Source organism: Pantherophis guttatus, chromosome 2 (genome assembly GCF_059756535.1).
Source record: "Pantherophis guttatus breed Tessera chromosome 2, ASM5975653v1, whole genome shotgun sequence".
In the NCBI taxonomy this organism is placed as follows: Eukaryota; Metazoa; Chordata; class Lepidosauria; order Squamata; family Colubridae; genus Pantherophis; species Pantherophis guttatus.
In genome coordinates, this window is record NC_142064.1 from 159,388,847 (window position 1) to 159,415,740 (window position 26,894).

General features: G+C 39.8%; 1 protein-coding gene across 7 annotated transcripts in view; it reads left to right on the forward strand.

The window, feature by feature from the left end:
- The window catches only part of SPAG9 (sperm associated antigen 9), a 99,780-nt gene that overhangs the window by 47,422 nt on the left and 25,464 nt on the right, over positions 1–26,894 (forward strand). For all 7 annotated transcript variants that reach the window (XM_034412965.3, XM_034412969.3, XM_060688730.2 and 4 more), the window contains 12 exons: positions 1,045–1,102; positions 2,192–2,344; positions 2,427–2,478; positions 3,221–3,351; positions 6,124–6,180; positions 8,497–8,670; positions 11,427–11,556; positions 17,493–17,588; positions 18,172–18,339; positions 19,807–19,978; positions 21,057–21,284; positions 23,324–23,519. In XM_034412965.3, the coding sequence (XP_034268856.2) occupies positions 1,045–1,102; positions 2,192–2,344; positions 2,427–2,478; positions 3,221–3,351; positions 6,124–6,180; positions 8,497–8,670; positions 11,427–11,556; positions 17,493–17,588; positions 18,172–18,339; positions 19,807–19,978; positions 21,057–21,284; positions 23,324–23,519 (1,615 nt within the window). The remainder of the gene's footprint in view (positions 1–1,044; positions 1,103–2,191; positions 2,345–2,426; positions 2,479–3,220; positions 3,352–6,123; positions 6,181–8,496; positions 8,671–11,426; positions 11,557–17,492; positions 17,589–18,171; positions 18,340–19,806; positions 19,979–21,056; positions 21,285–23,323; positions 23,520–26,894) is intronic.

Sequence of the window (26,894 nt, forward strand, 5' to 3'; positions counted from 1 at the left end):
ATTTATTTAAAAAATCCTAAAGGAGGTTATTGAGGGAAAAACAAAAGAGGATGGGTAATCCATATTTCACTTCTAAATTCATTTGCATTAAAGATAGCAATAGCTGCTATTATCAGCTCTGATAGTGAAATGCGAGCTGGTTTTACCAGTATTTCTGAATACTACTTATTGGGGATGGGATATTCTCCCTTTCAGGCCTGTTGTGATATTTGGAGAGATCTCTGGTAGCTTCTCTAAGAAAGTGGGAGGCTGGATTGGATGGATCCTTGATCTAGAAACGGCTCTCTTTTAACTGTTTGTCTTGCTGCTCTACATATCTTGCTGTAGCCATTTAATGCTGGCTTTACCCTGAAATCACCCATGTTTCAAATTCTCAGCCTTCACTGTTCTGTACTTCATTTTTACTGTTCTCATTACATATTTCTTCTTCCTTTTGCTCTTCATGGGATGCATGGGCTTTAAAGACCATGATTTCTTTGGTAAGGCATCATCTCATTTGAGGAACATTTGCAAGGGCTTTCTATCATTTGAGCTTCTTATATTCAGTATTTCTCGTGGTATCACCTATTTGAGTATGAGATTACATAATATAAAGTTTTCCTGTTGTGTTACTGTGGTTACCAAATGAGATAGAATTTATTTTGTTTTATGCGCTTGGACTGAAAGTATTTTGCCTCGCTCCTTTGGGTTTCAAAACTGAACTCCATATTGGATTCATTTACAACCTAAGAGCAAAATACTTTATATCTGAAAACTCTTTTCTGATCAGTGGTTATGTTCGAAGTGCTCTGATCACAGAACATCTCTGCTTGTGAAATTATTTCATTTTAGTGAGGATACAAATCCGTAAACATTTATATCAGATGGTAGGAAAATTCCATGGCAATGAATTAGTAAGACAAGTAAGATGTCTTACTTGTGTGGTAGAATTGTGAGCTCCAGAGCACATGCTGAATATGCTGATCAGTGCAGTTATTAAAACTTGCAGTTGTTAAAGCACATATCTGTCTTTTAATGTTTGTTTATTCTCTATGGTTTTGAAAGGAATGGGTCGTGAAGTTGAAAACCTTATCCTAGAAAATACACAACTACTCGAAACCAAGTGAGTAATAATTTCTCCGTTTTTAGATACACTAACCCCGTGATGGTGAACCTATGGCACGAGTGCCACATGTGACACGCAGAGCCATATCTGTGGGCACGCGAGTGTTGCCCTAGCTCAGCTCCAGCGCACATGTGCGCGTTGGCCAGCTGATTTTCAGGCCTTCTGGGCCCACCTGAAGTCGGGAAATGGGCCATTTCCAGTCTCCAGAGGGCCTCCGGGGCAATGGGGAAAGCGTTTTCGCCCTCATCAGGCTCCAAGAAAGCCTCTGGAGCCTGGGGTGGGGGAAAAACAGGCCTATCGGGCCCACCGTGCCATCACGTGCTAAAAGCAGGGGTTGCACGTGTGTGGGGGGGTTTCGCACGTGCATGCGTGGGGGGGCATTGAATTATGGGTGTGGGCACGCGTGTGCGCGACACCCATGTGCTCCCCTCGCTTTTGGCACGCAATGGCAAAAAGGTTAGCCATCACTGCATTAACCTGTTTCTTTAATTAAACATGATGTTGCATATCCATGAGTTACTGTCTGATAAAGGATATAATAATTTTCCCCAAGTCAGGGGTTCCCAACCTTTTCTATATCCCGCACCCCTAGAATGCTGCTGATATATTCTTGCACCCATTACAAAAATAAATAATCATATGCATATAATTTGCATATAATTATGCATATATTCTATAATTTTGAAACTTCTAAACCCAAGTTTTTGCACCCCTTGGAATATCATCTCGCACCCCAGGTTGGTAACCCCAGTCCTAAGTCTTGTGTGTAATGGCACATGTATACATGCATAGAATTTTGTGAAAAATACATGGTAACTGGAAATGAGGTTTTTACTTCAGAACATTAGATTGTACCAGTTTTTTGTTGAAAAGACCTTTCTGAAGTATATAGGCTTCACTTAGCAAAATAATAGATTATAAAAAAGTAAAATCAGATTTTTATTTTTGCTTATTGTATTTATTATATGCATGTACTTTATGTATTTATTATATATGTTGCTGTGATGAAGATAGAGTTGTGAGTGACATTATTTCTATCAATTAATATTGTTAGAAGTGATTTAATTGCAATCATCTGTGTTCTAGAAATGCCTTGAATGTGGTGAAGAATGACTTAATAGCAAAAGTTGATGAACTGACATGTGAGAAGGATGTACTGAAAGGAGAATTGGAAGCTGTAAAACTAGCCAAACAAAAGCTTGAAGAGAAGAATAAGGAATTGGAGGAAGAGCTTAGAAAGTGAGCATAAAATTCTTGAATGTGTTACAGTGAGTTTCCTAGAAGAACTCTTGGACTAATTTGATTAATTCCTCTTGTTTAGAGCCCGTGCAGAAGCTGAAGAAGCAAGGCAAAAATCAAAGGAAGAGGATGATGTATGTATTCATACTAATAACATTGAATCTACATTTTCTCTTATTCTTACAGTACTATGGTTGGGTTGAATCTCCTAGTTTTCTGTGGCATTATTGTAGAGAAATGTGAGTTTACAGGTTGCTTGTGTATGCCAATCCTGTAACATACTCTGTTGGGAGGTGTGAGGGGGTGGGGGTGGGGGGAAATCAGAGAGATTCTGAAAGATTTTCAATTAACGTGTTTTTCTCCATTTGGGCCAAAACTGGTCATGAGGCCCTTTTCCCCTCACTGCTGTCAGTATTCACACTTACCTGTAAAGCTCTGAACTAGTAGTCCTCAATCTGCAACCATTTGTTTAGTGACCATTTGAAGTTACAACAGCACTGAAAAGTGACTTATGACTGTTTTTTATACTTAACTATTACAGCATCCCCATGGTCACATAATCAAAATTCAGATGCTTGACAACTGACATGTATTTATGATGGATGCAGTGTCCTGAATCATATGATCACTTTTTGCGACCCTCTGACAAGCAAAAGTCAATAGGGAAGTCAGATTCACTTAACAGCTGTGGCAAGAAAGGTTGTAAAATGGGACAAAACTCACTTAACAACTGTCTTGCTTAGCAACGGAAATTTGGGACTGTAGGTTGTGGTTGTAAGTCGAGGACTACCTGTACTATAAAAACTGTATATGATAGGCTTTTGTGCTTCCTAGTCTACTTGATTAAGCATGCTTGGTATCTTTTCAACTCTGCAGAGTGATATTCCTACTGCTCAGAGAAAACGATTCACACGTGTTGAGATGGCCCGGGTTCTCATGGAACGAAATCAGTACAAAGAAAGGCTAATGGAGCTTCAAGAAGCAGTGCGATGGACTGAGATGATAAGGCAAGTGCAATTTTTGGTAATATTGTAGACCAATTAAACAAGTCATATACATTTTGTTTACTATGCATGAGAAAAATGCTTCTTTCTAAAAACAATTCTTTACTATATTTGTTTTTTTTTTACATAAACATTTCACAAAAGGAATTTATTTAAAAAAATAGCACTGTTAAAGGTTAACAGAATTATTATGACACATGTTTTTGTGGTGCTTTTATAGATATAAACTAGTTTAAGATTAATTATTTTTTGTAGGCAAGTTTCCATCAGTGGACAAGATTAATTTTTGTTAAGGTTTTAAGAAAATGAATTAAGAAGCATCCAACAATAACAAATGGCATGTGGAAACTTGTTGCAAGAGAACAGATAAAATGATCCAGGTTTTATAGGCATCTCTCCTCATTTGCTTTGGCTATTTTTAAGGACTGTTCTAAAGGCCTTCAGAAATGTGTGTGTTTGTGTGTGCACATCAGTGTGCATGCATACCCTTTAAGCAGTGGTGGGATTCAAGTAATTTAACAACCGGTTCTCTGCCCTATGATTTCTTCCAACAACCAGTTTGCCAAACTGCTCAGAAAGTTAACAACCAGTTCTCCCTAACTGGTGCGAACCGGCTGAATCCCACCACTGCCTTTAAGTCACCGTTTAGTCCTGGCGACTACCTGGACAGGTCCCTTCAGTTAAGTCTTGATAAGATTTCAGATGTAGTTTGCCATGATCACCTTCCTAGAGCTGAGAGACAGAGTGACTGACCCAAAGTTACCCAGTTGGGTAAACTTTGCCTAAGAAGGTCTCCATGTGTAGAACTCACAGACTCCAAGTTTCCAGCCTGGTGTCTTAACCACTATACCAGACTGGCTTTCACTTCAGAAATGAACTATGAAAAACAGCATAGGTGTAGTACAGAGGGGAAAAAATGGGTTTTATTATTTTATGTATTCTGTTGAGATGGAAGAAGGAAAGAACAAGAAGCAAGAAAGTTGTTGCAGGAGCAGCAGAAAAGGTCAAAGCATGAAAAAGAAAAGCAGAATGGGAAAGTAAGGGAAAGAAAAAAAGGAATAACTGGAAAGCTAACATGGATGTGGTACTTGGTACTTCGAAGTTTGATCCAGTTTCTGCTGTGGGAGTGGACTAGTTTCGTAACAGCTGTTTCTTGGTAGGGATACCACTGGGAAGCAGCATGCCACTCATAGAAAATTGACCTAATGCCAGGTTGCTATTTCTGAATGAAATCTGTTTCAGAGTTAAAACTGGCCAAGTTGGTATTCTAATTGCAGTAAGACAGATGACATGATCACTCTAGGAATATATTACTGATTACAACTGTGCTTCTGGTGTAAACGAACTTGACATGGAGGCAGTTAAATAGTAGACTATAAACCTCTCTAGGTCCTGTTGTACATTTGGCTGACTTTGGCCTTGTTGCATATTGTTGAACATGCATTATAATTTTCAGAGCATAGATCATTTGCTGCTGGCCGTGTGTGTGTGTGTGTGTGTGTGTGTGTGTGTGTAATTCATAGGCCTTCAGATTAATTTAGGAAAAAACTTGCATGATAAACAATTCAAAGAGGTGGTGGTTCCTCTTCATTGAATGTGCTCAAGTGAAGGCTATGCAGAGATCTATCTATGAGGCCTTAATTTAAATCCCTGCACTGAGCAAGGGATAGATTTGGTGACCTAAATGTCCTTCCGTTTCCATGATTCTATGATAAATATGTGGATTAAACATCTGTCCCACTTACTAAATATATAAGACCATCCATTTTTGGCAGTAGGCATGCTGGGCTGCCTTTCCACCAGTTCTATTTGGCTTTTCTTAGCTCCTTTCTGAGCATGTATTTTTTTAAAAAAAGTGTGAACAGTTGTGAGCAGTTGTGTGTGAATACTGTCTTCAAGTCAGTGTTGATTCTTGGTGACTGCCTGGATAAACCCTTGTGGTTTTCTTGGTAAGATCTTAGAAATTTGCTTCTTAGGGATGAGAGGGACTGACGTCCCAAGTTCACTGAGCCAGCTTTGTGCATAAGGCAGAACTAGAACTCATGATCTCCAAGTTTGTAGCCTGATGCCTTAAACCAGGGCTGTCAAACTCTCGGCCCACTGACTGGATCTGCCACGCCCAGTTTAGCAAAGTGGGGGAAAAGCCCCGATATGTCACGTGATGCCACTGTGATAAAGTGAGTTTGATACCCCTGCCTTAACCCTGCACCAAATTGGCTTTCTCCAATTAGTTTGAGCTAATTTTTTAAAAAAACTTCTATTTAAGGTAAACTATATTCATCATCCCTATTTTGTTGCCATCTAGTGGCCTGATAGATTACTGTTTTGTAGTTAGTTTTTACAGAAAACAAAATAATTCGTTTTTATGAGTAGATTGAATTATTATGCATGAGAAAAATCTTCAGTTACATATTGCAGCAAAACAAATTCAGTTTGCTGTCATGTAGAAGGTATACTTTCAACCTGTACAGGTGATTATTTCTTATTGTTGTGAATTAGTTATTGTATCGAATGGTTGCAATTACTTTTATTTTCATAGGAGATACAATTGAATTTAAGAGAGGATACAACAGTGCACAAATGCTGATTTTCTTAAATAATGTCATCCTCATGTACAGCTGTGGTGTTTTTTTAGTCTAAATCTCAAATTCTGTTTCAGAATTTGGAAAACTGTTATTGTGGATTTACTTATAAAATGCCAACATGTTTCCCACTGTATGAAATGCTCAGATGTGAGAGATGTTATAATCTGGGCTTTTTATTTTTTTTCTTTAGGGCATCAAGAGAAAATCCAGCTATGCAGGAGAAGAAGAGATCGAGTCTTTGGCAGTTGTAAGTATTGAGATACAAATACTTGTATTTATTAAAAATAATATTATTACTCATTTAGGGACTTTTAATTAGTAATGACTACCCATTATTTTCTTTTATTGTCTAGTATGCCAGACAGGTAAGATGTTAAAGCTGAATTATATTGTAAGATGCATCCCGAAACATTTATTATGCGCTTAGCAGCGAAACATAATTGTCTTTCTCTAATTGTGGCAGTTTAAAACCATGTTGTTTGTATACCTACTGATTTCAGTTCACCATATCTGTTTGAGGGGAGTTCAGATTTTTGCTTTTTGGTCTGTTTAATACTAAAGCTATAATTACTAAAATTGTACATGAGAGATTGCATGACTGTCCTGTGTCCTCAGAGCTTTTATTTTATTTTTGTGAGGAATAATTTAGGATTATTTGGTTGATGAAAATGTTACGAACTGGCAAAATTGCAGGGCTCAGCTGCTAAAGATTCAGAATCCTGCAGGTTTGTGTCTTCATAATACTTTTATTGCTGCTCATGTTGTCTGTTCTTACCTTCTGCTGTGGTATTGGACTGATATAAAAAAATCCCTACTACCAAGACTGATTTATGAACATGATAATCCACTATGTTTGGGTATATTCCCCCTGATTTTAGTTTAATTGGGCATCTTTTGGGTAGTCTGTGTTATTAAAAGAGATGAAAACAATATTTATTGAAAAAGTAGGGGAAAGAAACAAGAGGAAATGGGTGAAGGGAGCAATCTTCAATAGGAACCTAAAAGATGTAACAGTGGGCAGGTCATGAATTTCATAGGTTGAGTGCATTCTGAAGTGCATGTGCCACCCAGAAGAAGATACGCTGTGAAGAACTGCAAGTCAGCACTCTGCCACTCTTGGGATACAGAGCTGATCTTCCCCTTGTTATCTTAGTAATCAACCAAGACTATCATACTAGAAAATGGTCAATGATATATTGTGTTTCCCCATTTTCTACATCATATGAATGTTAATAGTTTTATAATATTCATGTTAATAGTTTGATTGCTAGAAATGCACTAAAGTTTACACACACACACACACACACACACACACACACACACACACGTGCATTACTGTTTTAGCCAGGGTTTTTCCTGCGTAAATCAAGATGTTTGTATAGCCATAGTTAAGTGACATCCCAAATCACTATTTTCTAGGCTTTTATCAGACATTTAAGCAGCATTAACCCTGGCTAAAACAGTAATGCACATATAGACCTACGAAAAAATGAACAAAATAAATATTTGACCGTTACAGGGAGGAGTCATAAAATGAGGGTGTGGCTAGCCGATGAAGACAAATAAGGCAGAAATAGATCTATTCTAGTCTCCCTTAAGTCTTGCAGCAGACAACATAATACTGCTTAAAGGTCTGATAAAGCCTACTATACACACACACACACACACACACACACACATACACACACACACACACATATATAAATATACAAACATACAAAAATATTAAGGGAAACTAAAAAAAACCTTTACGGTAGTCCTGGCTGAGACTGCTGAAGTTGGGGCAAGCCCACTATAGAAGCCTGGCGATTGGGGAGGTGGTGGTAAGAGGAGAGGTAAGCCCCATTCCAGCAGAGCCTCTACTTGAGGCCAGCTGATATTGGCAATCCCAACAGAGAGGAGATTAGACCATGAATGTCAGCGGGAGACAGCAATGCCGGAATATAGTGGCCTCTTCATCTTGGCCATGCTGTGCAGCGCAGCCAAAGGGCAGAGATTCTGGGTAGAGGAGATAGGTGGGAAGGGTTGAAGCTGAAGCAATTTGCTCAGGGCAGTAGAACAGGACTGCGGGACATTTCAACTATCATAAATGTGGGCCAGTTGCCAAGCACCCAAGTTTTGATCACATGACTACAGGGAGCTTGCAATCCTTATAAGTGCAAAGACCCATTTTATGTCTATTTTTTCAGTGCTGTCAGACCTTCAAATGGCCATAATCTGAGTACTACCTTAATTATCAGGGACCAGAGCCTTGTCATATTTGATATGTGGCATCATCTTTTTGTGCATCCCTAGAAAAAACCATTCCTTCTTGTAGAACCACATTTGGCTAGCCTTTAGCTATCCTCAAAACATTTTTTACTTGAAAGCATATGGGTTAATTCTGATGAGCTTTGTAGCTATCTTCTAATGGTGTGGCTGTACTGAGCAGTGAATGGCTCTTCTTTTCTGCCCTGCTTTGTGTAAGGCACTGTGTTCAATGCGCACGTACATGTAAAACTCCGATGGTCAAGAGGCTGTCTGTACTTACGTATTCAAGTGCTTTTGCTTTTTTCCCTTCCAGTTTTAGCAGATTATTCAGTTCATCGGGCAATACTGCTAAGAAACCAGAACCACCAGTTAATGTTAAGTACAATGCACCAACCTCACACATTACTCCTTCAGTCAAGAAAAGAAGCAGCACCTTATCTCAACTACCAAGTGACAAGTCAAAAGCTTTTGATTTCCTCAGCGAAGAGTAAGTTCTGTTTTCTTTATAGAGTAAAAATATTTGTAGGCAGAATTTAAATATATAAAGACCATAGTCAATATATTTCTGATGATTGGACTTTGCACTCTGGGAATACCTGGACTCATATTTGTGTTGGATGCAGAGGTGGTGTCAGTGCTTCTGCCTAGCTTGACCTTGTTGCACTTAATTGTGTGTCTTCTTGAGGTCAAATCTAGATGTGGTGATATATGTCTTATTACCTCTAGACTGGATTACTGCAATTCAAGCTACATCTTGAAACTGCACCTGGCCCAGAATGTAACACTGAAAAGGCTAGTGGGTCTTCTCTTAAAGGATTATAGTCCTTTAAGTCTCTCAAAGGCTATATTTCTTGCAATTTTGCAACCATAATTCAAAACAGTGGTGATGGTGGTTTTTCAAAACATAAAAGAACTCAAGATGAGCTAACATAAAGAACATTTTTTTCCAGACTAGTCTGCTTGTGCAATCGATTCTCTGATGGAGAGAGACTTTTCTCTATGTTTCAGTTGACAGAAAGCATCTTCTTTCTGAAGTCATGCAAAACAATAGAATTCTTTATGATGGAAAAAACTAATCTGATAATTTCTAGGAATTCTATTGCCACCAGCATTTCTATTAACAAGTGTGCTGAATATTGTTCTGAGTATTGCATAAGCCCAAAGAATGTAGTCAACAATTATATTCATTCAGCCTCTCTAAAGTATAACCTTTGTTGTCATACTTAAACCTAGCATAACATACTAAAAAAATTCCCCAAATTATTTTAACTGTTTTTTCTTTTTTCTTTTGAACACTTCTTCTATGTATAGCGTCTACTTTGCATATCGTTTGCACAGACAGCAGTTTTATGAAAAGGAGATCACAAGCACCCAAAGTGTTATCTTTTATACAGTAAATGAGAAAGTGCAATACAGGCATAAATAACTCAGCCTCTGTAAGAACAATGTTATTTGTGTTTGCATCAATCTGACAGACACTTGTAGGTGTAATTTATGGTGGAGAGGGACATGGCTCACATTCCTTTGATGAAACATTTGCAGGAACAAGTTAAGCCCTTCTTTAATTTTCAGAAATTGCCCAGTAGTTCTCTGCAAATTTGAAATGTATCTGTTAAATTTCTTCCTTCTCTCCAGCTTTCTTACCTAATGGAATCTCAGTGATTCCATTGGAGCACACAAAAAGTTTTTAAGAAACCATCAACTTCCTGTGTGCCCCAACATATTCTGGGGGTAAGTCGGGCAAGACAGATCATGCACAATACTTTGAAAAAAGAGTAGGGGGCTCATGGACATATAGAAGGGACAATATGTTTCTGGAAACCTATCTGTGACTCTGTACTAATTAAAGCTTTTATATAGTTTTGAAATGTGGGTTCAATAATTTAAGCTTTAGGTCAGTCAGAGGTAGGGTTTTTTTTCAGGCCTTGTGTGGTACTCAAATGGTGTGCTGCAGGCTGTTCTCAAAAATGTAAACTAGTTTACAGCAAAGAAATGAATGGCACTAAGACCAAATTTTCATGTGGGACTGAAATTAAATTTAATATTAGTTAAAATAAATGAATGGCACCAAGATCAAATTTTCATGTGGGACTGAAATTAAATTTAATATTAGTTAAAATAAATGAATGGCACCAAGATCAAATTTTCATGTGGGACTGAAATTACTAAATAAATGGCACCCAAAACCAAATTTTAATCTGAGACTCAAATTAAATGGTAGCCTTGGTAGTACAGTGGTCTAAGGCACCCTGTTATTAAACTGGTTATTAAGACCAGCTGCCTGCAATTATACTGCAGGTTCGAATCTTGCCAGGCTCAAGGTTGACTCAGCCTTCCATCCTTTCTAAGGTAGGTAAGTTGACAAGTTCTATCAGATCAAGTTTAAATACTTAGCAGTTGCTAAGGGATATACTGGCTGTCATCATTTCCAGCTTCCAATCATAATGTGGATATCGAAATATTAGACAAAACAGAAGAGGGGCAATCCTACTTAGGAGGGGAATATCAGTCTTCCAATTTATAGCATACCCATAATAGTTAACAACATGCCATGTCAGAAAGATCTTTTTTGTGTGTATTTCATAGCAATTTAGGTACCTTGAAAGATCTTCATATTAAAATGCAACTTTGTAAAATAAATTAAGAGCATAAAACTATAAAACATAAAACTAGGTTTCCCGCAGATCAGTTGAGGGTACTTTTATTGAAATAAAAAATTCAGCCTGCTGCCATGCAAATTAATTTTGTAGCTTTAAAAAGCTTGGAAAAAAATGTTCCTCGTGCTTCAGAAATGAACTTTTACTAAAAATACAATAATATGTTGTCTAGATTAGCGGAAGTTGATTTAATGTTCAGTGAAAGTAATTTTTGCTACAGCAGTTGTTGCTACTCTATATAATAAGAAAATACGATCTCTTTCAGTCTGGTGTTATTTAAATATTATTATATTTACCCCAATAAAAGTCTTATTTTTTTCCTCAAGTGATTTCGTGTAAAATGGAGATATTTTAGATTCATTGATAATACAATAATTGAGACAAAGTATTATTTTCTTTTTTATAATTTGTTTTAGGGGAGAATTATCTTAAATTCAGGAGTACTATTTGGGTAAATATAGTAACTTTAAAGAATACCTGCTTTTGCATTCACTAAATCTGGATATCTGAAATGCTATTTTTAACAATATGGAAGCGAATAGAATTATCTGGATCTTTTTTAAAAAAAGTGTTTCCTGTGGTCTAGGTCTGAGGCCAGTATGGCCTCACGAAGAGAGCAAAAAAGAGAACAGTATCGCCAAGTGAAGGCTCATGTTCAGAAAGAAGATGGCCGAGTGCAAGCTTTTGGCTGGAGTCTTCCTCAGAAATACAAACAGGTATTGTGTTAGATATTACCTACCTAGCACAGGAGAGGTAAACTCAACTTTGCTATGATCTGTTCTTTATTGTTTAGATATTATTGTTCCATAAGGGAATCACTGAAAGCATTTCTGCTTATAAATCAAAGATGGAAAAACACAATAGTTTGAGGATTTAGGGCTACATGTTATGTCACTATGCAGACACACTCATTAAATAAAATAAAGCTATGAACTGAAACAAATGATTATATAAAACTTAATAGCCATGAAAAATTAACAACCAGTTTGAAAGGGTAATGGAGGTTTTTAAGTATTGGCAAAAATAAAGAAGAAAATCTCAATCAGTTGGGTTTGGCTGGGAATATTTACCACTTTCCTCCTCCTGGTACTGTACTAGGACTGAAAGGGCTTTTTAAGCCTCTTGCCTCCTGCAGCAAGGAAAATCCTGGGAGTTGCAATGTACCACAGGGCATAAATGGGAAAACAGTGCTACTTTGCTGCTAAATGGTTAGTTAAGAACTGATGCTAAATGGTTGGTTATGAACTAAAGATTTTTTACTAAAATGCATAATGGTGTATTATTGTGGAGTAGTAATCTTGTGCATTTCTTACATGAAATCCCCAAATATTTTAATGAAGGGAGTTAGGTTTTTAGAGCCTTTGTATGAAAAGGCAACATTTCTATTTTAAGCATAATGCTGTTCAGAACAAAATAAATAAAATATTAAACTGTAAGAAGAGTGGGGTGCAGTGGTGGGATTCAACCAGTGTAACAACTGGTTCGCTGAGCGTGCACTTTGCGCATGCATGGTTCATTTCAAAACCGGTCTAAAACTTACCTTAGACTGCAGCCCCGGTGAGTAAAACAGCTGAGGTGCAGCGATCCGCTCTGCCACGCCTATCAGCTGGGCTTCAAAAAAAGAAAATAAAGGTCAGTATAGCGCATGGGTGGGTGGGCCCACATGATCATCGGAGCAAACCGGTTCGCTCTCAGCTGATCGTTGGAGCAACTGGCTTGCCCGAACTGGTCCGAATAGGCTGAATCTCACCCCTGATAGGGTAGCCTACTATTTGAGGGGTTTTTTTTTGTAATTGAACATTGTTACTGCACTTTGAAAAAATGGAAAACATCCCTGCAACTTGTGTATTTCATATGTTTTGAGAACTATAGATCTCTCTCCCATTCTCTCTCTCTTAGGATATTCTTAGATAGGGATGTGAAAGACTTTTTTAAAAAATAATAGTACTTTACCAGTCTGGATAGAAACATATCTATCCCTCGGTCTTTTTATTTTAAAAAAAAAGTATCAATTAACTTTCATATGCCTGAGAGTTTTAATATATTTGTATTGCGTCAAATCCATCAAAAATAGGATGTAGTTGTGTGTATCTTATCTATAGGATGTCAGGCATGTCTTAATGTAAAATAAAGAAAATGTGTGACATTAGGAGACATCTATGGAGATTCTCAGTTATACAGGTCATGGTTGTCCTAAAGGTGCTTTTTCAAGAGGCAATTGGACTTTCTGGTTTTTCTTTGAAGACATTTCGCTTCTCATCCAAGAAGCTTCTTCAGTTGAAGACCCTTTGGGACGTTAGGAGACATGCAATAGATTTGGCTACAGTTTGTATCTTTATTTCTATTTCTGTCTTCTTATAGACAAGAGTTCTGTTTCTTTCATTCTTTTTCTCACAGTGCTTGAACTTGCTGTTACTTAATTTAGTTATCTTAAGATCATCTCATTATTTTAAATCTTTGGGCTATTTGGTTTAAAATGTTACTAAGTCTACAAATATAAAATAGTTTAACAAAAAGAGCCTAATCTTTTCAAAGTGAGAAAACAAATGGAACCTATTCTGGTTGTTATAAAGAAATGACAATGTAATCCATGCCTCGAAAAATCAAGTAGAAGCTAAGTGTTTGTTGTAGATACTGTCATGGGAAAATGCCCCACTAATTGTCTATTGAAGACATGTCATCACAAGACAGCCCTCATCTCGTCTTGTCTCCCTGCCTGCATGAAAGAATTGTTTCTTTTTACTGCAACACAGGATAGCCTAGGCCAGGGGTGCAAAAGTTATGGCGTCATGTGACATATCAGAACTTTCCCCCTCTTCGTTAAACTGGCATTGGTGTGGCCAGCATGTGACGCATCCGGGCCGTAGGCTGGGAGTTTGACAGCCCTGGCCTAGGCTGTTATCCTAAGGAGCCTTGGGAGGTCAGTGGTCTGTGGGGTTGTAATTAGCTGGCAGGTCTGATGTGGGGGACACCATTCTCTGCAACATTTTGGCCATGGGGATCTTCTTGATTCATGTTCAACAGTCTTCTGGAATATTACTGAACAACTGTAGAAATCTTTCCCTGCTGCCACTTAGTAACTGTAGCACTTCTGTAGCAAAATGGAGCGGGTAATTGTACCATAGAGATGCTGATCTATTTCAAAGTAGCTCTGTAGCTTGCTTCCCTTGGGGCCCTTTCTTCTGTCCAAGGAGTGATGATTCTATGGGACCAAGGAACTGAGAGCATATGACACATGGATCTTGTGCTGCCAGTTGCTTGGCACTAAAGGAAATATTTTCCACTAACCTCTGTCCTTCTTCCCTCTAGGTTATCAATTGAGCAGAACACTCATTTTTCTTTATTGCCATACAGATTAGATATTCAAAGTGCAGTTATTATTTAAAGGTATCATCTTTTTCTGCCAACTCCTGCATTGAGTAATAGCACTTTATTGCTGCCTTGTGAAAGAAGGCTAACTCTGTCAACATGTGATAGATATTATAGAAATGTGAAAGGAGGTCAAAACAAAAAGAGGTGAATATGCAGAATGTTGGCATAGTGTGCTTAGTCTGAGGTTTGCTACCGTTGTGGTTATCACTTCTTTTGTCTTGTTTGGAATTCTTGTTGCTTCAGAGAAGATGGGATTAGGACATTGATTCCTGTCACAATATTGCCATTGTAATTTCAGCATCACCATTCCATACTTCCTCCACAAAGGGGAAATCTTGACAAGAGACCTTATATTGCTGTTAAAAATCTTACCGTATTAGGGATGTTATTGTAGTCATAAGGCTTGGGTGTGGTTTGACGCTTTGGAAAATAACTTGATTTAACTTGGATAGTTGTATACAAGTAGTTGTAACTATTTTTATTTTTCAATACAGTGGGATAGATTATTTAGAAACACTGGACTTTTCTGTCCACCAAGGTGTACACCTAATTAGAAAGAATTAGGCAGAGGGGTTTGGGAGCTAAAGTTCTTTATGTTGAGATTGAAAAGCTAACAAAAGGAAAATGCCCATAAGCTTTTATATTTGTGAGAATGGATGAACATTTCCCACAAATAAATTTTAATGTCTTTGGAAGTCTCATTTGAACAATGCAGGTGCATCAGTTTTGTCTGATTCAGTTTATTGAGAGGCTGATATCTCTACTATAGTAGTTAAGCCACATTGTTTCTGTGGGCAGTTTTCCATAGGCATAACTTCATTCTCTATTACAGTAGCCTCTGGCAGTGAGAATAATAAGGACAAAACTTTGTTTTAAGGTTTAAATTGTGTTATCTTCCCCTCAAACTTCCTTTACAAAAGTCTCCCAGGTATTACTGCTTCCAGTGTGGAACAGAATACATGGTAGTAATGGGCACTGGGTAGGCAGAGGCAATATTTCCAATAATTCCTTGTACATCAATAAATGGCTCAAGGTCATCACTAACTTTCCAAATCCATTAATAATTTACCTAGGAAATTAAACTTTTAACTGCTCAGCCACTCCTGATTTCCTAGAGATGCTTTAGCTATCAAAACCTAGATTTCATTACAGCCCAGCAAATCACAAGACTTATATATTTCCCTCAAAGTATTCAACAGAGATCAAAGAGGCCTGTATATACTTTGAACACTTCTTAGCTCAGAGCTAAATGAATGACTGTAATTTTAGAAGATTCCTATGGGCTATAGAATCTGTCAGAGATCTTTCACATGGGGGAAATAGACTCATGAATCATCTGGCGCCTAGGGTCTGCTGAGATTCAAAATACTTGTGCCTAGCTATTTGGCGTTTGAAAGTCATATCCTCATAACATTAGAGTAGGCTAAATATATTAAATAGGTTATTGAAAATGCTTCATTAGAATTCAGCAAGCACAGAATAATTCCTAGATGGTCCTCAAAGATTTCCTTTAGCTTGAACATGCTGTCCTTAATCCAGGCTTTGAAGCCCATAGGTACTATGTATATCGTTTCACTATAATTCAGATAAGTTAAAAACCACAATTACCTACCATATTTTTCGGTGTATAAGACACACCGGAGTATAAAACACACCTTAATTTTGGGGGAGGAAAACAAGGAAAAAAGTATTTTACCTCTGCCTACCAGCATTTAAGGTGGCGCCACCCTCCTCTTCCTCCTGCAAGCGAGAGGTGCAGGGACTACTCGCTTTCCCCCAAAGAGACCCCTAGCATGCTCTGGGGGGGAGGGACAGAGCACAGCCTGAGGAACAACCCTCCCTCTTTGGGACGGTGGGGGGGGGGGAAATCTGCCCAGCAGCTTTGGGGAACAAGGTGGGTGCCACGATTTGCGGCTGGTCACCCCTCTGGCTGCGCTGACTTCACTCCCCAGCAATGTGAGGAGCCGCCGCCGCCGCCGCCTAACCCTCTCTGCGCCCAGGAGCCAAGCCGAGCTGAATGGGAGCCTCTAAAGGGAAACGTTCCTCCTTTCCAGCCATCGCTGCCCGGATTCCAAAATGCAAACCTCAAGAGTCGCGCTTCAGGTGGCAGCCAGTTCCCCTGCAATGTGCAGCGGGGAACTGGGAAGTGCTTTGGATTCGGAGAGGAGATTGTAGCGCTGCCGCCTACGGGGAACTGGCTGCCACCTGAAGCGTGACTCTTGAGGTTTGCATTTTGGAATCCGGGCAGCGATGGCTGGAAAGGAGGAACGTTTCCCTTTAGGGGCTCCCATTCAGTTCGGCTTGGCTCCTGGGCGCAGAGAGGGTTAGGCAGTGGTAGCGGCGGCTCCTCACATTGCTGGGGAGTGAAGTCAGCGCGGCCAGAGGGGTGACCAGCTGCAAATCGTGGCACCCGCCTTGTCCCCCAAAGCTGCTGGGCAGATTTCCCTCCCCACACCGTCCCAAAGAGGGAGGGTTGTTCCTCAGGCTGTGCCCCGACCCAGATCCCTGCCACCTGGAACTGGCTGAAAATGGCCGAAGGGTGGGGGCCGGCAGGTGGGCTGGGCTGCATTCGGTGTATAAGACGCACCCAGATTTTCACCCCCTTTTTGGGAGTAAAAAGATGCGTCTTATACACCGAAAAATATGGTATACCTGAAGAATTTTCTAAAATGAGTCACATATTAATCTACCTTATATTACATGCTGCTGTTTGGGAGTATACAATAGTCTTCCCTCGTGGCCTTACCCAAGTCTCCAGTTGTGCCACTAAGGATGATAAGGGCTTCTTCTGGAAGTTACATCAGGCAGAAAGACATTGAAACTATTAGAGTAATAAAGTAGAATTTCTGTTTGTAACATCGCTAAGGGATGGTTCATGAAATATATTTGTGGATTATATCAAGTATTTTCAGTAAATGCTACAGTTTGGTCACCTTATCTCACTGTGAAGGCCTTTGGAAAAAGAGTACTGCAAGTCTTCTTTCATTTACCAAGACTTAAATTAAACAGAGAGTGGGAATTGGTCATCGAGGTGTTTCTGCTTTTCTGAGATGGAAGCTTCCAAACGTAAGCTACAGTAATTGATCAGGAATGGACTTTCACATTTGTAGCAGAAAACTCTTCCTGGTTCAATCTCCTCTTCTTTGTGTTTCAAGGGTCTGATAGGAAGACATGCAGTCAGAATTCCTGTCTTCCTGGATGATAGAAAGAATTACTGTAACTCACTGTTGGCTTGCACCCTCATATCAAAATCAGTGTTACCTTTTCTTTCATTCTTTAGATTATAAATGGTGGTGCTCAGGGTGACAGCAGGATGAGGAATTTGCCTGTGCCTGTTTATCTGAGACCACTTGATGAAAAGGATACCTCCATGAAGGTAGATGAGTTTTTGTTTTCTTTGTCTCCTCTCATATACTGTAAACAAATGCCAAAATAGCTGGGAGATTGTTGGATTACTTGGGAGGGGTGAACTGATTTGTTATGTGTCAGGTGGGTACAGAAGTCCATTAAACACGTGCATGATCAGAGTTGGGATTGAGACAGTAGACTGAAACATCATGACAGTAATGAACAGAAATAAGTATGGCAGGAAATCTCATATCAAATCAGTATTACATTTGCCTTTATTCCTTAGAGTATAAATAATTGGGGGGGTGGGGGGAGATGGAAGGATGTACTTAGGGATATTGGGTATGCTATTTGAAAGTGGTCTCACTTGCCTGGCCCTTGTTTCTACCCTCAATGCCTGGTTATTGGATCCACGATGACCCTGGATTATAGCAATTGTTTCTAAATGTCAGGCTGGCTTGTAGTCAAGGTACATGATTCATGATCTTATGATGGTTGAGGGTACTGATTATTAAATTCAGGAACAGGCTGTACTTAAAGCATTGTTATCTTATTGCATTTCATAAAGCTTAATTTGATAAAATGTTTATCAAGCTCTCTTGTCATTAAAGCTATGGTGTGCTGTAGGAGCGAATTTATCTGGAGGGAAGACACGGGATGGTGGTTCAGTAGTTGGTGCCAGTGTCTTCTACAATGATATTGCAGCTACAGACATGGATGGCGGCAAACCGAGAAGTGCATCTCAAAATAGCTTGGATAGATTGGATCAAGAACTCAAGGTAATGCTAGAGGTAGATTCAAAATGCAAATAAATTCTGCTTTGTGTTGTAGTTGACAATATTTTAGTTTATAGTCCTGAATTTGAAGTGGTTTGTGTAGGAGAAAAGGGATGCAGAGCTTTGGGGGGGGGGGGGGGGCGGGGGCGGGCGCAGAGTTAAGTGCATCATCAGTTTGTGGATTCCCACAAGCACTCCAAGCCTAATGTCTCCTGAATTCCATTGGCCCTTATACGGCGTCGATTTAATGTTCAACTTTAGTTTGACCAGATTCTTGATATAGGCTTGAATAAATTTTCTATGCTACAACCTTATGAATGGTCCTGATTCTTTGCCCTTGACAGTTAGCTTTACATAGCAGGCAGTTGAATCATTATTTCAGAAAAGCTTGCTAGAAAAGAAGTTAAGAATAGGTGCATATTTTTCTCTCCCCCTATTTTTTTCCCTTTAATGACAAATAAAAACATATTTCCTTCCATTGGATTTATCGAGAGGGAAGTAATCAAAGTCATCACTTTGGTTAGTGTGAATTATAGTTGGAAGTATATCTGCGGATCGGTCTCTTTAACTCCCTTCTCCTGTCATTGAAGTTCTTATATGGGGAGAAATGAACTTGGGTCTCTCTGGTAGCTAGGAAATTGTTCCCTGTCAAATCCTCCTCTTTGAAAACTGGTCAGGGAGTGCAGAATACACTCGTGCTTCCAGGCTTTTGCTCATTTTGGGTAACTAAGGAGTATTTCACACTCTCTGCAACTAAACACATTCAGCAACCACCTGACACATTTCAAAAGGGAACTAATTAATCTACTGTGGCATTTGCATCTCTCTTCTTTATTTGCAAGCTGCTGCAAACGATTTAAGAAGCACTTTCTGTGTTGCCTGCTAAGCTATTACAGGTAGTCCTTGGCTTACAACCATTTGTTTAGCGACCATTCAAAATTACAACAGCACAGAAAAAAAAATTGATCCTCTCCCTTATGTCTGTCACAGCATCCCCACGGTCACGTGATCAAAATTTGGCAACTGGCATGTATTTGTGATGATTGCAGGGTCTCGGGGTCATACACTCATTAGAAATATGCAGCTACTCAAAATTGAAAGGAAAAAAAGTGTTTCAGAGGGGAAGTAAGTACACTCAAGCACTTATTATCACTGCCTTAAAGAAGTTGTACCTTTTCCTGGACTCACAGAGCTGGGGTGCAGTCTCAGGAAAGTACATATTTGAGGCGAGGATTATGGAAGTAGCAATACAGTAATGTTATTTATTTAAATTTATTGGGTGTTCAACTCCAGTTATTGCATCTTATTAACACCTCCTTAATTCAGATGCAAATTTCAAATATGTATCTGGCAACCAGGTGTTACTGCCCTATCATCATAAAACAGAGATTGTTATTGCACACTTTACAACACATCATGTGTGACACAATTATATATTTACCTTGGTTGGTCTTGGTTTTCCCTATACAGGACCAGCAAAAAGAGCTCAGAAACCGAGAAGAACTATCAAGCCTTGTTTGGATCTGTACGAGTACCCATTCTGCTACAAAAGTTATCATTATAGATGCTAACCAGCCAGGAAACATCCTAGACAGTTTCATTGTTTGCAATTCGCATGTACTTTGTATAGCTAGTGTACCAGGTAAGAGACACAGTGTAACAATTGTTTTAAGTTAATAAGGATTCTTTTCCACTTGTTTTGACAAAGCTGGAGACCCCGGCTTTGATTAAATTCAGCTAAAGGGTAGAGTCATTCTCAGACAACATTTGCAAATTAGCTATTAATCTTTCTTTTGGATAGTTTTGACTGTTAGAAGTGCCTACATAATATATAACTAACTTGGTAAATTGCAAAAATCTTAGATGGCTAAATTCTGTTAGAGAAGCCAACAGTTTCTGTTGTGGCTCAGGAAAAAATACGTAAAATCTATTTGAAAAATCTTGAGATTTTATAAACACAAAATCTATTCTGAATACTGTATTTCTAAGACTTGAGTTCTGGTAAAAACAGCAAGTTATTTCAAAGAACCAATACCTGTATTTGGTACTTCATTTATTTATGCTACTTTATCTGGCAGGTGGAGTTTCATTCTGAGATAGGAATACATATACATTGTTGACTTTTGTGATGGGAATAGGAGTAAAATTGTAAGCAGTTAGGAGTTTGTATGAATTGTGGAATTATAAGCAATTGCCTTTCAAACCTATTAATTAAAATATTTTAATTTTCTGAAACTTAAAATAGCTTTGAAGTAGCTGCATCAATCAACGTAGTTGATTGTAATCTATTTACATTGGTGATACGATTAAAATACATAGTGTCAAATTAATAATTAATTAAATAATAAAAATGCAGAAGTGTAGACAGTTTTGTACTCTCCTCGATCAGAAGCATGTTATACCTCTGTTTCTTGATCTGTGTTGTTTGCCAGTACACTTTGAGGTTCAAATCAAGATACTGTGTTGGTTGGAGTGTGGTTCTCTCTTTGGTAATTTTCGTGATTAGAGTATTCTGCTTGATAGTTTGTCTGGTATTAATCCCTGTTGGCTGCTGGAAAGGATGTGTTGTTTCTTAGCTTTGTTCTTCTTTCTTTTGGATGGCATGTAAATGTGGTTTATGTCTCAGAGAGCACCTAGGACTCCACAGTTCAACCCTGAGCTGTTCCCTTCTGTTGGACAATAACAATAATCAACCTGACAAGTGTAACATTTTCTTTTAGGGGCTCGAGAGACTGACTACCCTACAGGAGAAGAAGGATCACAGGAACCAGACTCTGGGGTAGTGGATAAGTCATCCTTGAGTGGCAGCATAAATAGCAATAGTTCAGCAGAAGCAGACAGTCTGTTAGGAGGAATCACAGTAGTTGGATGCACAGCTGAAGGCATTACAAGTTCTGCTGCTACCCACAGTGCCAATGCTGCTTCGCCTGAGATAAACAAACAGCCAGGTATAAAAACTTCTGTGAAGAAGAGGTTAACTCTCTTTTATGTTGGGTTACGCTCCTACCAACCTGTAGGTATATTGATGTAGTGTCCTCAGCAACAATATGGAAGTGGTTGCCATCATCCAATATTTTAGTTTTGATTTCCCAATCAAACTGACAATGCTGCTAGTCAAGTAGGAGGTCTCTTCCTACTCAGCTTCTAAAACATAGTTTAGTGCAACTAAGAAAACAAATACATTATTATTTAGCATTATATTCATTCCACAAGTCAATTTTATTTCTAACTGCCCCCGGGATTTCTAGCTGAAGATTTCCTGCATTTTCTTTTAGAAAATTCAGGAAAAAATACTGTTTTATAATATTCTAAGATCCACTTACATTAATATCACAACACATTAATCGTACAAACCAGTTACATTTTAGTCTACAATCAGAGGTTGGGGTGTAGAGGACAGTGTCATTTCCATATGTCCTCTTTACTTATTATTATATTAGATATAATTCTGATAAACAGGTAGTCCTCAACCTACAACCACAATTTGAGCCCAAAGTTTCTGTTGCTAAGTCAAACATTTGTTAAGCGAGTTTTGCCCCATTTTATGATCTTTCTTGCCATAGTTGTTAAATGAACCAGTGTAGTTGTTAAGTTAGTAACACAGTTGTTAAGTGAATCTGGCTTCCCCATTGACATTGCTTGCCAGAAGGTCCCAAAAAGTGATCACATGACCCTGGGACGCTGTAATAGTAATAAATATGAGCCAGTTGCCAAGTGTCTGAATTTTGAACATGTGGCCATGGGGATGCTGCAATGGTTGCAAGTGTAAAAACAGTCACTTTTTTCAGTGTCGTCATAATTTTGAATGTTCCCTGAACGATCTGTTGTAGGTCAAAGACTACCTGTATACTGATGCTGATATAAGCATTTATTGTTATGTGCTTAAGCCTTAGGCTTGGTACTCCTGCAACAGTAAAAAGACAAACCAAAACTTTAATTCCTATTTTCAGTTAATCTTAACCTGGCTTTATACTGGAAGCTGTAGATAGGACTTTCTGTATTTCAGAAATTATGCTAATAATTCACTTCAGCGAATGTGGAAAAAGCAGTTCAACTTTGTGGGTGGGATAAAAACATTTCTCCATGCTTCTTTTAATATTTCAAGAAGTGTGTGACTGAATAGGACTTGAGTTTGATTGCAACACCCAAAGCTGCCATTAACTTAATAATTCTTTCCAGAAAAAAGCCTGGTTCCTAAATAATAGTTTAAAATTGTCTTATTTCCCAAAATAATTTTTTTAAAATTTAAAGTCAACAATAATCAATGGCTAGTTTTAACAATTTCTGATTTCTGGTTGGAAAGACGGGGATGAAAGTGCGCATAAAAGTACTTTTACAAAATGCTAATCGTATTAAGCATTGCCTTCCAAAAAGCCTTTGTACTGAGGTAGTAGCTTGCCCTTTGTTTCTGGATGAATTATGTTAGGACTAATTATCACTGTCTTTTAGTGTGATTCAGCTTGGAAGGAAAAGTAGATTCTATTAATAAATAGCTGCCTTAAATATTTGCTTGAATAGAATAGGGTGTATAAATCAAATTAAAAAAATAAGGGCAGTCACCAGTGAACTGGAAAATTAAAATAGGTTGTATATAATGATGAAATAATTCTATGTTCACTGCTAAATTCACAAAGAAGGCTACTTTCAATTGGGAAGAGTCTATAACCTCTTGGAGTAGATAGTGTCATATTTTTAATCCAATTCAATTTATGGGTGCAAAATGTTGTTCTGAGGGCAGGGATCGAGAATGTATATACTGATGTTATATAGAAGTAGATAAGATGGGAGAATTCCTCACTTATCTCCTCACTATCATGCTTCCTGTATCTTAATTTAAGTACAGCTTCTTAGTGGAGAAAACAGAAGGGAGTGTTTGAAGAAACTGCAGAGGAATTACTAATTAATATACTTAAAGTCATGCATGCTTCATAACAGCAGGGAGCTGAATGATCATTCAAGTTCACCTATAATTGAAAAATTTACTCAGATGTTACAGCTGAAAATGATGCAGTAGATGAGCATATTCAGACAGCAGAGGAAGCAACTGAAGCAACAGAAGTCAGTGCTGGCTTGGGAGAAGAAGTAGCAGATATTGCGCAAAGTGGCGTTTACACAGAGCATGTCTTCACAGATCCTTTGGGAGTCCAAGATACTGTGGAAGGTTCTCCAGCTTTCCAGTCTAGGTATGCTTATTTTCTACTAGCAATATGAAGCGATTGATGGAAATACTTATTGGATGGTTCCTCCCCATCCAATAAAATCTGGAAGAGTGGTCTGCCTTTGGATCTCTTCAAGAAAATGTCATCTGCATGAATTGGTGGTGGGGCGAGTAGGGCAAGCTTTCGCAATCTCAGTTCTTTGGAACTGGATTCCTGCTCCATTCCTTGATTAGACTCAGTGGTGGGATTCTGCCGGTTCTAGGCAGTTCGGCTGAACCGTTTGTTAAATTGCTGGCTCGCCCCGCCCCTTGCCAATAAATAGTGGGGGCGGGGCGAGGGGTGGGCGAGCCAGTAATTTAACAAACGGTTCGGTGTTTTTTGCAATTTATTGGCCTCGCAGCACACCGAACCATTTGTTAAATTGCTGGCTTGCCTGCCCCTCGCCCTGCCCCGCCTCCCACCCGCACGGCGTCAGCCTACCCTAGTCCACAGCTGGGCAATTGTGGCTCTTTTACAACCTATGGACTTCAACTCCCGCCTAGCCCATTCTGGGGAATTGTGGAGAATTCTGGGAGTTGAAGTCCACAAGTCTGAAAGCTGCCAAGGTGGGAGACATCTGCTGTTACACTGTAGAATCCTTTCAAGCATGAAGATGGCCAAGTATCCTCCTTGAGAGAAAACAGTTGAACATCAGGAGGGCTGTTAGAGGGCAGGGCTACATTTGGAAATTTTTGCATTTTTGCAGGTGGTGCAATACGATCTGGTGTCTGCAATGAAGAGCAAAATCCGGCTTCTTCTCTCCGCTGTAAGTGTGGCATCAGGATTCCACCTTGGTATATTTGCGGCACAAGGCAGCCCTTATCTCCTGCCGCTTGGGACTCGGAGCGGTAAACAGTGTCTGGTTCGGGGAGCAGCCAGATTTTGCGCTCCATTGCTCTCTCGGCCCCCTGCAAGCTCTCGTCTCTCGAGGAGTGCTCCCTGAAGTGGTGCGGGAAACTTTGGTTGGGCTTCTCAAGAGATGAGAGCTTGCAGGGGGCCGAGAGAGCAATGGAGAGCAAAATCCGGCTGCTCCCCAAACCAGACGCTGTTTACCGCTCCAAGTCAGCAGGAAACAAGGGCTGCCTTGTGCCGCAAATATACCAAGACGGAATCCTAATGCTGCACTTACAGCAGAGAGAAGAAGCTGGATTTTGCTCTTCATTGCAGACACCAGATCGGCCCCCTGCAAGAGAATGAGAGAGAGAAAGTGGGGGAGAGTGGGGAAGAGAGAGAAAGAGAAAGGGGGGGGAGAGAAAGAGAATGAGAGAAAGAGGGGGGGAGAGAGAGAGAGAGAGAGAAAGAGGTGGGAGAGAGAAAGAGTGGGGGAGAGAGAGAAGGGGCGGGAGAGAGAAAGAATGAGAGAAAGGGGGAGAGAAAGAGAAAGGGGGAGAGAGAAAGAGAAAGAGTGGGGGAGAGAGAAGGGGGAGAGAAAGAATGAGAGGGAGAGAGAAGGGGAGAGAAAGAATGAGAGGGGGAGAGAGAAAGGGGGAGAGAAAGGAGGAGAGAGAATAAGAGAAGGGAGAGAGTAAGAATGAGGGAAAGAGTGGTAGAGAGAGGGGGGAGAGAAAGAGAATGAGAGAAAGGGGGAGAGAGGGAGAGAGAAAGGGGGGAGAGAAAGAATGAGGGGGGAGAGAAAGAGAATGAGAGAAAGAGTGGGAGAGAGAGAGAAAGAGGGGGAGGAGAGAGAGAGAAAGTGGGGGAGAGAGAAAGAGGGGGGAGAGAAAGAGAGAATGAGAGGGGGGGAGAGAGAGAGAAAGAGGGGGGAGAGTGCCTGAAGGATCCTATCCTGTCACTGGGAGTCCAGGTGCTTCAGCAAGCGGCACGCTGGATTCGTATTAGTAGTCCGCGAAATTTAAAATTATGAACTTGGTGGTCCCTGAGGTCCAAAATGTTGGGGACCCCTACTCTGGAGGATTTAAGTAGCTTAACTGTGCTTGCTTGCCAATACCAGAATTACAGAGTTGGAAGGGACCTTTGGAGGTCTTCTAGTCCAGAGATCACCAACCTTGGCAACTTTCTCTGTCTGGGCCTATGCTTCTTGAGAGGCAGGGGGGTCTCTCCGAATGGGACCCCCTCCCCAAAAGGCTGGCCCCAAAGCCCTAGCTCAGAGGTCTTCAAACTTGGCAGCTTTAAGACTTGTGCACTTCAACTCCCAGAATTCTCTAGCCGGCATAGCTGGCTGGGGAATTTTGGGAGTTGAAGTCTGCCAGGCTTAAAGTTGCCAAGGTTGGAGATCTCTGGACTAGAAGATAAATGATGGCATAAATGATGACCAGTCAAAAGTGCGAGGACCTGTCAGAAATCACTTTTTTCAGCCCTCTGGGTAGTCCCTCTGTGCATATGGACTACTCAGAGGGCTGAAAAAGTTATTTCTGACCGGTCCTCACACTTTTGACCAGTCCTTGAACTTACGACTGTCCTCACATTTTACGTTTTGCACCCTATCTTGTCACCATGGTGAAGAGAAATAGTGGTGAAATGACTGACACGGTTGTTAAGAATGCCGCAACGGGCATAAATGTGAGGATGGTCATAAATGCGAGGACTGGTCAAAAGTGCGAGGACCAGTCAGAAATGACTTTTTTCAGCCCTCTGAGTAGTCCCTATGTGCATATGGACTACTCAGAGGGCTGAAAAAGTTATTTCTGACCGGTCCTCACACTTTTGACCAGTCCTTGAACTTACGACTGTCCTCACATTTTACGTTTTGCACCCTATCTTGTCACCGTGGTGAAGAGAAGTAGTGGTGAAATGATTGACACGGTTGTTAAGAATGCAGCAATGGGCATAAATGTGAGGATGGTTGTAAGTGCGAGGACCGGTCAAAAGTGCAAGGATCAGTCAGAAATGACTTTTTTCAGCCCTCTGAGTAGTCCCTATGCACATAGGCACGCCCACCCGGTCACATGACCAGCTAGCCACGCCTACCCGGTCACATGACCAGCTAGCCATGCCCACCCAGTCACATGACCAGCTAGCCACACCCCCAACTAAGCCACGCCCACAGAACAGGTTGTTAAAAAAATTTAATCCCACCACTGATTAGACTACATTCTTTTCTGTTAACTTTCAGAAAGTTATTCAACCCTGACTGTTCAAAGAATTTGGAGTGAAGCATTATTGGGAAAAAGGAGGCGCCCTGCTTTAGTATGCATTGATATCAAGGTGGATTTGATTTAAATCAAGTTGATTTAAATCACAATTTAAATCATGATTTAAATCACTAGTAAAAAGGCTTGATTTAAATCAACTTGATTTAAATCATAATTTTTAAAGAGCAACTGTCATCTCTGCTACTCCTTTGACCCACTGTTGATTTACCAATAGTCCCAGTGTTGCAGAATATACAGCCTCATGCTA